The sequence below is a fragment of the Eretmochelys imbricata genome, chromosome 9 (genome assembly GCF_965152235.1).
Source record: "Eretmochelys imbricata isolate rEreImb1 chromosome 9, rEreImb1.hap1, whole genome shotgun sequence".
NCBI lineage: Eukaryota > Metazoa > Chordata > Testudines > Cheloniidae > Eretmochelys > Eretmochelys imbricata.
Genome location: NC_135580.1, coordinates 15,461 through 27,515, shown reverse-complemented (window position 1 = coordinate 27,515; position 12,055 = coordinate 15,461). Strand labels below are relative to the sequence as shown.

General features: G+C 44.7%; 2 protein-coding genes across 4 annotated transcripts; one reads left to right on the top strand and one right to left on the bottom strand.

Moving 5' to 3' along the window:
- Positions 1 to 3,920: 3,920 nt before the first annotated feature.
- NCBP2AS2 (NCBP2 antisense 2 (head to head)) lies at positions 3,921 to 4,605 on the bottom strand. The gene has a single exon (XM_077826288.1). The coding sequence runs from the start codon at positions 4,520 to 4,522 to the stop codon at positions 4,241 to 4,243; it is 282 nt and encodes a 93-aa protein (XP_077682414.1). The 5' UTR covers positions 4,523 to 4,605; the 3' UTR covers positions 3,921 to 4,240.
- Positions 4,606 to 4,780: 175 nt separating this feature from the next.
- NCBP2 (nuclear cap binding protein subunit 2) lies at positions 4,781 to 11,852 on the top strand. 3 transcript variants are annotated; one of them, XR_013347150.1, is made up of 5 exons: positions 4,781 to 4,970; positions 5,855 to 6,036; positions 8,007 to 8,145; positions 9,183 to 9,356; positions 11,647 to 11,852. XR_013347150.1 is itself a non-coding variant. In XM_077826788.1 (4 exons), the coding sequence occupies exons 1-4, from the start codon at positions 4,890 to 4,892 to the stop codon at positions 9,252 to 9,254; spliced, it is 474 nt and encodes a 157-aa protein (XP_077682914.1). In that variant the 5' UTR covers positions 4,781 to 4,889; the 3' UTR covers positions 9,255 to 11,397. The 3 variants fall into 3 exon arrangements, 2 of the variants coding, with proteins under 2 accessions (XP_077682914.1, XP_077682915.1); XM_077826788.1 differs by lacking the exon at positions 11,647 to 11,852 and having other exon boundaries at positions 9,183 to 11,397; XM_077826789.1 differs by lacking the exon at positions 11,647 to 11,852 and having other exon boundaries at positions 4,834 to 4,970; positions 5,251 to 6,036; positions 9,183 to 11,397.
- Positions 11,853 to 12,055: the final 203 nt, after the last annotated feature.

Sequence of the window (12,055 nt, the reverse complement as noted above, 5' to 3'; positions counted from 1 at the left end):
ATCCCATAGGACCATTTCCCAACACAATGCAATAAGTGCCCTTTTGGACCTTAGTATCCTAATGTATTTTAATTGAGGGACTAAATTTTTTATTTGGTCAATGAAAAATACAATAGGAGCCTTAGTCTCTTCCCCATACTCTGGAAAAGTGGTTCTCAACCTGTGGCCTGCTTGCGGCCCAATCAGCACACAACTGGGGCCAATGTGACATCCTCAGGTCTGTAACTAGGGTCGGGCAGGAGAATCACCTGCCTTATGCACAGAGCCGGTAGGGGGGTGTGCACAAAAATGGGACAGTGCAGGATCAGCCCCAGCATCAACCCCCCCACAGGACTGGGCCCAGCAACATCAGCCCCCTCCTCCCCCTAGCAGGCAGAGGCCCAGCAGCACCACCAGGAGGTCAGGGTGCTCAGCACCCCCTCACCCCACAGGATTGCAGGTCCAGCGACCCAGACTGGAGCAGGATCCCAGGCACTAGGACTGCAGCAACAGGCTGGCAGAATGGCTGAGCTACTTGCAGCTGAGGTAAGAGATCAGCGAAGAGTGGGGTGCAGGGGACGAGGGCTGCAGGGAGGGGAGTGCAGCTGGTGCATGGGGGACAGATTCTAGATGGGTGGGCTAGATACTGGGGCACAGTCCCTGAATGGGGGCAGTTGAGTGCTTGGGGTGTGCAGTTGCTGGGGGCAGCCTCTGGGTGGGGAACTGGATGGGTAGGATCCCCTGGGGGACTAACACGAAGGGGAAAGGAGTCCAGGAGAGCTGGCTGTATTTCAAGGAATCCCTGTTGAGGTTACAGGGACAAACCAGCCCCATGAGTCGAAAGAATAGTAAATATGGCAGGCGACCAGCTTGGCTTAATGGTGAAATCCTAGCAGATCTTAAACATAAAAAAGAAGCTTACAAGAAGTGGAAGGTTGGACATATGACCAGGGAAGGGTATAAAAATATTGCTCGGGCATGTAGAAATGAAATCAGGAGGGCCAAATCTCACCTGGAGCTGCAGCTAGCAAGAGATGTCAAGAGTAACAAGAAGGGTTTCTTCAGGTATGTTGGCAACAAGAAGAAAGCCAAGGAAAGTGTGGGCCCCTTACTGAATGAGGGAGGCAACCTAGTGACAGAGGATGTGGAAAAAGCTAATGTACTCAATGCTTTTTTTGCCTCTGTCTCCACTAACAAGGTCAGCTCCCAGACTGCTGCGCTGGGCATCACAGCATGGGGAGTAGATGGCCAGCCCTCTGTGGAGAAAGAGGTGGTTAGGGACTATTTAGAAAAGCTGGACGTGCACAAGTCCATGGGGCTGGACGCGTTGCATCCAAGAGTGCTAAAGGAATTGGCGGCTGTGATTGCAGAGCCATTGGCCATTATCTTTGAAAACTCGTGGCGAACGGGGGAAGACCCAGATGACTGGAAAAAGGCTAATGTAGTGCCAATCTTTAAAAAAGGGAAGAAGGAGGATCCTGGGAACTACAGTCCAATCAGCCTCACCTCAGTCCCCGGAAAAATCATGGAGCAGGTCCTCAAAGAATCAATCCTGAAGCACTTACATGAGAGGAAAGTGATCAGGAACAGTCAGCATGGATTCACCAAGGGAAGGTCATGCCTGACTAATCTAATCGCCTTCTATGATGAGATTACTGGTTCTGTGGATGAAGGGAAAGCAGTGGATGTATTGTTTCTTGACTTTAGCAAAGCTTTTGACACGGTCTCCCACTGTATTCTTGTCAGCAAGTTAAAGAAGTATGGGTTGGATGAATGCACTATAAGGTGGGTAGAAAGTTGGCTAGATTGTCGGGCTCAACGGGTAGTGATCAATGGCTCCATGTCTAGTTGGCAGCCGGTGTCAAGTGGAGTGCCCCAGGGGTCGGTCCTGGGGCCGGTTTTGTTCAATATCTTCATAAATGATCTGGAGGATGGTATGGATTGCACTCTCAGCAAATTTGCGGATGATACTAAACTAGGAGGAGTGGTAGATATGCTGGAGGGCAGGGATAGGATACAGAGGGACCTAGACAAATTGGAGGATTGGGCCAAAAGAAATCTGATGAGGTTCAATAAGGATAAGTGCAGAGTCCTGCACTTAGGACGGAAGAACCCAATGCACTGCTACAGACTAGGGACCGAATGGCTAGGCAGCAGTTCTGCGGAAAAGGACCTAGGGGTGACAGTGGACGAGAAGCTGGATATGAGTCAGCAGTGTGCCCTTGTTGCCAAGAAGGCCAATGGCATTTTGGGATGTATAAGTAGGGGCATAGCGAGCAGATCGAGGGACGTGATCGTCCCCCTCTATTCGACATTGGTGAGGCCTCATCTGGAGTACTGTGTCCAGTTTTGGGCCCCACACTACAAGAAGGATGTGGATAAATTGGAGAGAGTCCAGCGAAGGGCAACAAAAATGATTAGGGATCTGGAACACATGACTTAGGAGGAGAGGCTGAGGGAACTGGGATTGTTTAGTCTGCAGAAGAGAAGAATGAGGGGGGATTTGATAGCTGCTTTCAACTACCTGATAGGTGGTTCCAGAGAGGATGGTTCTAGATTATTCTCAGTGGTAGAAGAGGACAGGACAAGGAGTAATGGTCTCAAGTTGCAGTTGGGGGGGGGGGGGAGGGGACGGACCACATTCTGCCCATGACAGGGCACCCTGCCTCTGCAAGGCAGACACTTGTGCGAACCTGTGGGCCAGTCCCTGGCTGGGCGGCAACCCCACACTAGGCTGGGCTCCCTATCTTTGCAGGCAGGCTCCGCAGCCATACTCTCCGCGCTGCCAGCAGCAGCGCAGAAGTGAAAGTGGCAATACATCATGCCATTCCACCTTTACAGTAAATTAATTTTAACAATTAAGGTTCTGACTTATTTTGCTAATTAAAAATGCTCTTGGTAGACATTTGCCAGAGTTGAAATGAAAGATATGATACGATTCATACTGATGTTGTAACAAATACTAACCTTTTCTTTTCTTTTTTTTTTTTTAAGATGAACAGGAAGCATATATATTGTGTGGACGCAGCCTACCTAACACAGAGCTGCATATGCAGCCCACAGTGGTAAATAGGTTGAAAATCACTGCTCTGGAATAACCGGCAAGAAGGGACCCATTGTCCTTTCCCACTTTGTGAACCTGTGCAACTAACACCTGGCCTGCAGGGACATCAGCAGGGAGGTCCATTTTTCTCTGGGGCAACTAGATCATCTGTTTTTGTCCCCATTTAAAGTGGCAGATGCTGTCCCTACAGGGAAGACAGCTGGTGCTACTGGAGTAAGTATACCAGCATCTCCATTACTTCTTTCACCTAATTCTGGAAAGATGGTTAGGTGCCATCTATACTATTATAACTAGGCCTCCTAACAGTCTTATCTTCCCTTCCTAATCTACCCTGCATGCAGCAGGATCATTTTATTTGAAATACTACATCTGGTCTATCAGCAGGTCCAAGTCAGATCATATTCATAAAATTTTAACTGAAGAGGCTTAAAATTATAAACTCCTCTATGGATTAAAAATAAATCAACTCCTAGAGCTCAACTCCCATTCACCAACTGATTTTAATCCACTTAATTATTTTATACTGCTAGTATTAATAATATTAATCTTATCCTCATGTATATTACTATTAAACTGCAGAGCTCTGCCTAGCTCAAAACTTAAGTTGGTTGAATAAAAGATTCTACCTCACCAACCATGTCCAACTAAATACTACCACAGGCAAGAAGATTTTGTACCCTTTTCCCCTCACTCAGATGCCACATTCCAAACCTTGGGATCCATGGCATTTTATTTCCACCACTCCACTTTATAAAAAACAAATACCAAACGGATCACCACAATATTCGGTGTTAATTTGTTGGTCAAGCAGCAAAGGACTGCCCTAGGACATGCGATGTCTGCACTGCATTTTGTAGGGAAATGAAGGAAATAGAGCTATGCACAGATGTTTATTTTAAACACAACACGTCGAGCAGAACTCCTTGTCCAGACAGCGCGAATCTCAGGGGCGGCGAAGGACGCAGATCCGGGTTACTGCGTGTAATCCGATGCACAAAGTCTGGGTGGGCTCAAAGCTGCCGGCTATCCCTGCGCAGACGAGAGCACCTACGGGCCGCGTGGGGCGAACGGGCCCTGGCTCGGCGCTGCCTCCTCGTAGACCTCCTGGCCGCAGATCCTTGGTCGGGCTGGGGAAGAACAAACCCCCCGCCCACAGCTGGAAAGTCCGGGGGCTTGAATCGCTCTCTCCCCGCCCTCTCACTGGCTTCCGCGTCCGCTCCCGTCCCGCCTGTTCCCAGGGGGTCGGGGCCAGGCCTGGGCCCGAGCCCCATCCTTTAGCTCCCGCAGGAAGGTCTCCCGCAGGCGGGCCAGGCCCCCCTCCCGCAGCAGGCGCCGCGCCGCCTCACGACCCCCGAGCTGGGCCCGGGTCAGGGCCGAGGCAGTGACCTGGGCCGCCACGCGGATCGGCCTCGACTCCGACAGCTTCTCGATGAGCCGCGGGTTGTTGAGCAGCGTGAAGAGCAGGCGCCGCAGCACCATCTCTCGGCAGCGATCCTGCGCGCGCCAGCCACCCACAAGCGCCTATGGCCGCCAGCAGGGAGGAAGAACCACATCACGTGTGGAATCCAGAGCTGGGATTGGCTGAATAGCCCCCAGCTAAAGGAGGCCAATAGAAGATAGACGTGACCCAATTCCCTCAGGGATTGGCTCCTACCCGTCTGGGCGGGAGAGAGTAAGCGGCCTTGCCTTTGCTGTGATTCTCACTGTGATTGGCTGCTCAGGGCGCTAGGTCACGTGCTCGCACAGTAGCCGCCGTGTTCGCGAGCTGTGCGCCGGTGTTGGCGGTTGGTTGGCTGTCCCGTGCCGGAGCCGGCCTCTGCGAGGCGCTGCCCGGGGCCCGTCCGCCATGTGCTCGGTAGCGATGCTGAGTGTCCTGCGCAGCGACTCCTATGTGGAGCTGAGTCAGTACCGGGACCAGCACTTTCGGGTGAGGGACTGGGGCTGAGACGTGGAGCCGGCGACCTGGAGGGGCGGGCGGGGGAGAGATGGGGAGGAGTGTGCGGGAAGCAGGGACTTGGCAGATTGGGGTGGGAGGCGGGGTAGGGGGTCGGGCGTCGGGCGTGGCGGGATCGGATGGGGATGTGCGGTAGTGGGGAAGAGGGGGGTGGAAATATTGGGCCCTGGACGTAGGGGTTACCAGCAGCCTAACGGCTACAAGATTAAACTTCCTCACAAACTGATTAAAAAGCTGAATCTCTGCTGTCCAGGTGCAGTGACCAGGGAAAAGCTGACCTCGGCTGCTGGACAAGGGGCATGCTGGCCCTCCTCTTTATGACCATCTGTCTACTTCATGTCTGCTTATTTGAAAAACGATATACCGACAAGCCCCCGTGGCTCCTGGAGGAGACAAGGGGCACTTTCATTCTGTTTTCCCTCTTGTTGCTGAGCTTCTTGGCTTGTGAGGGAGGCTGGGATGTCTCTACTGCTTTAGGTTTAATTGGCCCATTCTGCTGCTGCTGCTTGGCAGTTGGGAATAAAAGCAGAGAAAAGAGGATTCTGTGTCAGTTCACTCTGGAACTGCATTGCAAGGCTCTGAGCAGCAGCAGTACTGGTGCTTTCTGCAAATTTGGAAAAGTATCTTGTATTCTATTATGTTCATTTTTGGAAGATTATCTTTATAACCATAAGATCTAGAATTTTTTTTTAATGGGCATGTGTGGGCTAGTGTGTTTGTTCAGCCTCTTATCTAAAATATTTCCCCATACTATTAAGGTATTGCAGATCAACTCCTCCCACATGTTGCCACTTTACTGTTGAAGATATTGAATGGGATGGACTCTAAATGTTGGTTTTTACTGTTTGAAATTTCAGGGTAACAGATATGACCAGGAGCGACTGCTGAAAAAGAGCTGCACCCTGTATGTGGGGAATCTCTCCTTCTATACAACAGAAGAGCAGATCTATGAACTATTTGGTAAAAGTGGGGATATAAAGAAAATCATTATGGGCCTGGACAAAGTGAAGAAAACTGCTTGTGGCTTCTGTTTTGTTGAGTATCCTTGTCTGCAAAGTAAAACATCTATACAGTGGGTATGGAAGCCAAAAATCTAGCCAACCCTAACCAGAGTAAAAGAGTTGTAAAGGCTTGGCTTTGTTTCTGTTGTAGGTACAATTACAATGTGATAACCAACCCATTTAAAATACAGCTTAGCCTTGCAGTGCAGATAAGACTGAACTGTGCTCCTGAAGAGTTACATCAGTGATAAAGTCTCAGACTGAGGAGCTCTTTGTGAATATGGTAAACACTGCAGTCCCACCTATACTGCAAGATTTAACCTAAGTTTTAAAGTATGGGTGACTAAATTGCAACACAAGATATTACTGTATAGATGGGACCTACAACTGAAACGATTCTATTGTGTGAGACTGGGTATTTTTGTGCTAATCTCTCTCCAGGGCACTGGGTCACTGTTCTGGGGAGTGTAGTACAAGAAAGAAGCTGATATAAGTAGAGCATATAAGGGTTCCATGTATGGCAGAGTAGCAGCTGTGTTAGTCTGTATTCACAAAAAGAAAAGGAGTACTTGTGGCACCTTAGAAACTAACAAATTTATTTGAGCATATGCTTTTGTGAGCTACAGCTCACTTCATCGGATGCATTCAGTGGATCCGATGAAGTGAGCTGTAGCTCACAAAAGCAGATGCTCAAATAAATTTGTTAGTCTCTAAGGTGCCACAAGTACTCCTTTTCTTTTTATGTGTGATGAGGGAGCTTGAGAAGCCAAACTCTGTTTCCTCATATCAGTTTGAATAAAATAGCTAACTTCAGGCCCCCAAAATTGTTGGAAGGGATATTATCAAGTTAAAGATAATAGATGCAAAAGACTTGTTACTATTTTTTGGGATTACAAAAACAGGTAATTAAAAATCTTTAACTATAATTTACTCTTAACTATGTATACTGTTTGACATTTGTCTCAACTGTGTATTACCCAAGCTATATTTGAGGTACTCATAAGAGCCAGTTCTTGTCTAGCACTTTTCACTAGTAGAAATCAGTTTGGATTGGAAATACTGTAATAATACAGTCGGTGTTTGTTTACAAGTTCATTTGTATTTGAATAAAAAAATACATGGAAATATTTCTAATGGTCTTGTATTTTATAAGAACATACTTTTACAAACATAACATTAGCTCTGAGATCTCAAATTTTGTCCTGCTTTTTAGTGACTGTAGAGTATAACAAGGAATAATGATATACAACTGAATGAAGAAAAAGAATGCATATCAGGGAAAAGTTTCCTAACAGTGAGATCTAGTAGATTGTAAAATTAGTCTCAAAAAGGATGTTGGGGAATCGTATTATTTTAATTATTTGGGATCTGACAGTATATTTGGGTGGTATTGAGAATGTGATATTTTGTCAGGTAGTGTTGAAAGTGGCTTAATAGCTAACTTGTCATTTTTGTGACTAAATCAAATACCTTCTAGATGCTTAACTACCACAATTATAAATATATCATAAGTGCCTAGGTAGACAAATCCTGGGTATTTTTTTTTTTTTTGTGACTCTCTTGAATTTCCATTAAATAGAAGGCAAACTTCCTGTAAAATTCATTGTAGTAATCCTGCAAACCTGTCCTTTTTGACTAGGTTAAATTCTGGGCTCTTTGAAGCTAGTTGATTTTCCTGTTGACTTTATTGGGATAACTTCAAATGGAATGCAGCACCCAGGTGGGTGCTTGTTTCTTCTTGAGTTAATAGTTTAATTTTTATTTTGCAAACCATAGGGCTCAATTAATCTGATATTTCATACCATTCATAACAATCCTGGATTACTGCTATTTATCACACTTGAAAATACAGGTTATTTGATTTGTGAAAAAAGAATTGATTTTTAAAATCTAACCAAGTAATGAGTCAAACTCAATCAAATATTTGTTGAGATCATTGCATTTGAATACTTTCGTTCTATAGAAGTTTGAAAGACTGTTGAACCTTGTTCTTTAACATAATCCTAAGATACTACTCAAGAGGAGATGCTGAAAATGCAATGAGATACATCAATGGGACACGGCTTGATGATAGGATCATCAGGACAGATTGGGATGCAGGTTTTAAAGAGGGCAGACAGTATGGTCGTGGAAGGTCAGGGGGTCAGGTAAGTTGTTTCAGAATCTGTTTTTCACTATTTGCTTGTGAAATTAGTGATGTTTCTTGAATCTTCACTTTTGAGTGACCACTTAGTAGTTAACTTTAATTTTACTAACTTCCATAACCAGAGTAAAATTTCATCACATCTAAGAGACCATTATATAATGCATTTAAACATTTACCCACCAAGAATAAAACCTTATGTCATGTTCCTTTTCTTGTGTTCAGCTGCTGTGGGAAGAGAAATTATACTTGCCAAGCAAGCATAAAAGCTGTCCAGCTAAGAGCTATGTTGTAGCCTGCCAAGAACCATGGGACATCACCTAACTTGTCTAAATTGGAGTAGTAGCAGTTGCTCTTATCTTTAGTGTATAGGGTAGATCATGTAGATTATAGGTCTCATCATGGGATGGTCCATCTTTAATATGCCTCACAAGGACCCTCATATCAAGAAGGTGGCAGCTGTATGCTGTGATACCAAATGCTGCAGGCTGCACTTCAGCTACTCTTGCTGTATGAACTAGAGAAGGAAACGGTCACTAATTTTCCTAAATATTATGCAGCTTGTACTGGTGTATAACCTGGACTGTTGTTACCTGTCCCAGGTAACAACTACCTTGTTGGTATTGTATATTAACTCTTGTGCAATAGTTTACTTGCTGGAATGCTCTAATACAGTGGTTCCCAAACTTGTTGTACTGCTTGTGCAGGGAAAGCCCCTGGCGGGCCGGGCTGGTTTGTTTACCTGCCACGTCCGCAGGTTCAGCTGATCACGGCTCCCAGTGGCCATGGTTCACTGCTCCAGGTCCATGGGAGCCACTTGAAGCGATGCAGGCTGCGGGACATACTGGCCTCCGCTTCCAGCAGCTCCCATTGGCCCGGAGCAGTGAACCACGGCCACTGGGAGCCGCGATTGGCTGAACCTGCGGATGTGGCAGGTAAACAAACTGGCGCAGCCCGCCGGGGCTTTCCCTGCACAAGTGGTGGAACAAGTTTGGGAACCACTGCTCTAATAGTTCACTTTTTCCCCCCCCCCGCATCCAGGTCCGAGATGAATATCGGCAGGACTATGATGCTGGGAGAGGAGGTTATGGCAAAGTTGTTCAACCCCAGTGAATATTGAATGACGGATGAGCATCACAGGAGAACTGTAGCTGCATCGTGGTAGATCTTATGATGAGCAGCGAAGGGAGTCTGTTGCACATGAATGTTGTTTAGGTAACTGAGGCTTAGAAGATTATTTTCAGTGTTGCTGAGATCATTAAATATATTCAATGTCTCTTCCATTTTTCAAGACCAGTTACAAAATCAGGATCAAAGCTATACTTTAAGTGTTGTAGGGTAGATTAATAGAATATAGTGAAGATCTGGGAGTAAAACTTATAGCACTGATGCACGAGACATATGTGATTGCTAACTGCTGCTTTTTTTTAATGTTTGAAGTGTTATAGTAGACTGAGCCAGAATTCTTTAACAGTATGTTGATTTCTTCCATTTGTCAAAACTTGATACACAAGCATCAGGTTGTTTGTTTGTTTACATTAGTAGTGAAGGGGGTGGGTAAGAATGGGTTGTATACCAAACATAAAAATTAAGAGGAGAGAAATAGTTGGGGTTTTTTGGTAAAATGCAGAGAAGGTCCAGATTTCTCTGAAATGTGTATTTGACTAGCAAGAAATAAGAGGTCTTTCTTTGATAACAGCCAGCAAACATGAAGGGCACATCTGAACAAACTCTTTATCCTGGGGTTATGTCTCTGTTCATCAAAGTGATAGGAGCATAGCAGCTAACTGAAGACCTGGACCATATGTATTTCCACTGAGTCTAGTATGTATGAGGTCTGATACCCAGTAATATCTGTAGTGTGTGTATATTAGAGGCTGTCACCTTGGTACTGTAAAACAGGTGGTGTGAAGTTTCTTTGTCCAGTGGGTGGGAGGGGGGACTGCTGAGAGCAAGGGGAAGGTAGAGAATTCAGAGTTTAAAAACTGGTGCTAGATGGTATTTGCTACCTCTGTAAACTTGGCAACACTCTTACTTTTAAAATTTTTTTAAGGGTTGCTCCTGTGTCAGTTTTCTCCAGTAAAAGGGATTTGTTAATTTTATTATGTGGATGAATTTTTTTTCCTTTTCCTCCACAGATGGGAGAATTTGCATGGTTACCTCCAAAAGGTGGCTGTCTAAGGAGACAGGGTATTGTAAAAGAAAAGGAAAGTAGTTCTGAAAGGTGAAAGGGTGTGAGTTTCTTGTCTTCTGTTTCAGGCTAGATTAATTCCTGCTTAGGTTTCAAATAACAAGCAAACTGGCAAAAGCCAAGGTTCAAACTCCAGCCCTACCTCAGAGTCCATTATGATGAGAAGTCATATAGTGACTCTAGGACTTCATGTATGACTTTTGCGGATTGTGTCAAAACTGACTTAAGTGATTGTATAGTAGTATGGACTCTTTAAAATATTAACTGATGCTCAAAACGTTCAAAATCTGGAAATTTCAACAATGTCAAGTTCGGGCTTCCCTGGATTTACTTGAGGACTTGGGAATCTTGAGAGATGTATATTGAGTCTAAACACCTTAATCCGGCAGCGTTTAAGACTCATCTGCCTAAAAACTTCTTCCTCTCTCAAATTGCTTAGCCCTCTGGACAGTTACCTAATTTCACTAATTCTCCTGGTTTTCCAATCATAATATTAGGGATTGACAGCACCAGCATTTATGTAAAGAGAAAGCATAACGTATTCCTTTTCTTGAAATATAAAACCTTTCAGGCCTTCATGTGAAAGGTATAAGCTTACTATTTTTATTTTTACATCACATTTAAAGAAGGGTAAAATGAACTAACTGACTGAGCTTTAATCACACTTTCTAAGTATCTTGCAGGTACCTCTATGCATCATGTTTCAGACCTATTACTTTAATTAAGTTATAGGTACAGTGAAGTAAAATGCACACACACCATTTTAAATTCCCTTAGATGTGACGATAAAATGGTGGATTTCTAAGTTTCTCCTGTCATGGAAGGTACTGTAAATGTTTAGTACTAAGATCTTTGATTAGGGGAAAGTCCGATAAAGAGAATGAGTTAACTTATTTTTTTTTCTTGCCTAATGATGCATGTGTTTGAGCAGATCTGTCTACCACTTGCTCTGTAACATGTCCAGTAGCAATTTTCAGAAGGATAATCTGTGATTGCACAAGTTTTTATGAAAAGATTGTCAAAACCACAAACTACTTTAAAATAAAGCTGCACTACTCAAATTGACTTGGTTTTAGATTGTCATTTGTTTCTTAACAGAAGCAGTGATGGGAATAAAGTAACTACATTTTGCACATTCTTAGCCAAACGCCTTTTTTGGGCTGTCTCTGTGTAATTCCAGTGTGGTGGTGTTCCATAATTTAGTGAAAGTGAATACTCTCCTATCGCTTAATTAAGACACTGTCTCACAACTATACCCACTTGTTAACAGATCCTGAATGACTTAATATAACAATGTAATTTGTTCTGTCACAGGTACCAGGGGGTGCAGCCTGAACATAACATTATAGTGGACTGCCCTGCCTACTGTAGTTATGGTTTGGACCAACTTTCTGTTTATAGCTTGAGTATAAGTGCTCTAAAATTTGTATGCTTACTCTGATTGATTGCCTTAAAATTTTGGTGTGCCTCATGAGGGTGCTGGCTTGGGCTAGTGCTCCAATTTTTGGGGTCATTTGGCCAAGGAATTCCTGAGATACAACACTCTCTGACTACCCCGCTTCCTCTCTCTTCTCCCCCCCCCTCCCGATTTTCTTAAGGTTGACATTTTACCAATATATCTTTGCATGAAACTGGAGGTGAAACCATTGTTCAGATCCTGGCCCAAAGGATCAGGGTTACTGCTTGAGGGTTACTTCTAAAGAGTGCCTAGCATCCCCTTGTC

Bases quoted from the DNA above. Each gene is read 5' to 3' on its own strand.
- NCBP2AS2 (XM_077826288.1), bottom strand. From the start codon at position 4,522: ATGGTGCTGCGGCGCCTGCTCTTCACGCTGCTCAACAACCCGCGGCTC.
- NCBP2 (XM_077826788.1), top strand. From the start codon at position 4,890: ATGTGCTCGGTAGCGATGCTGAGTGTCCTGCGCAGCGACTCCTATGTG. The intron at 4,971-5,854 runs GTGAGGGACTGG...TTGAAATTTCAG, and splicing joins ACCGGGACCAGCACTTTCGG to GGTAACAGATATGACCAGGA. The intron at 6,037-8,006 runs GTATCCTTGTCT...CATAATCCTAAG, and splicing joins TGTGGCTTCTGTTTTGTTGA to ATACTACTCAAGAGGAGATG.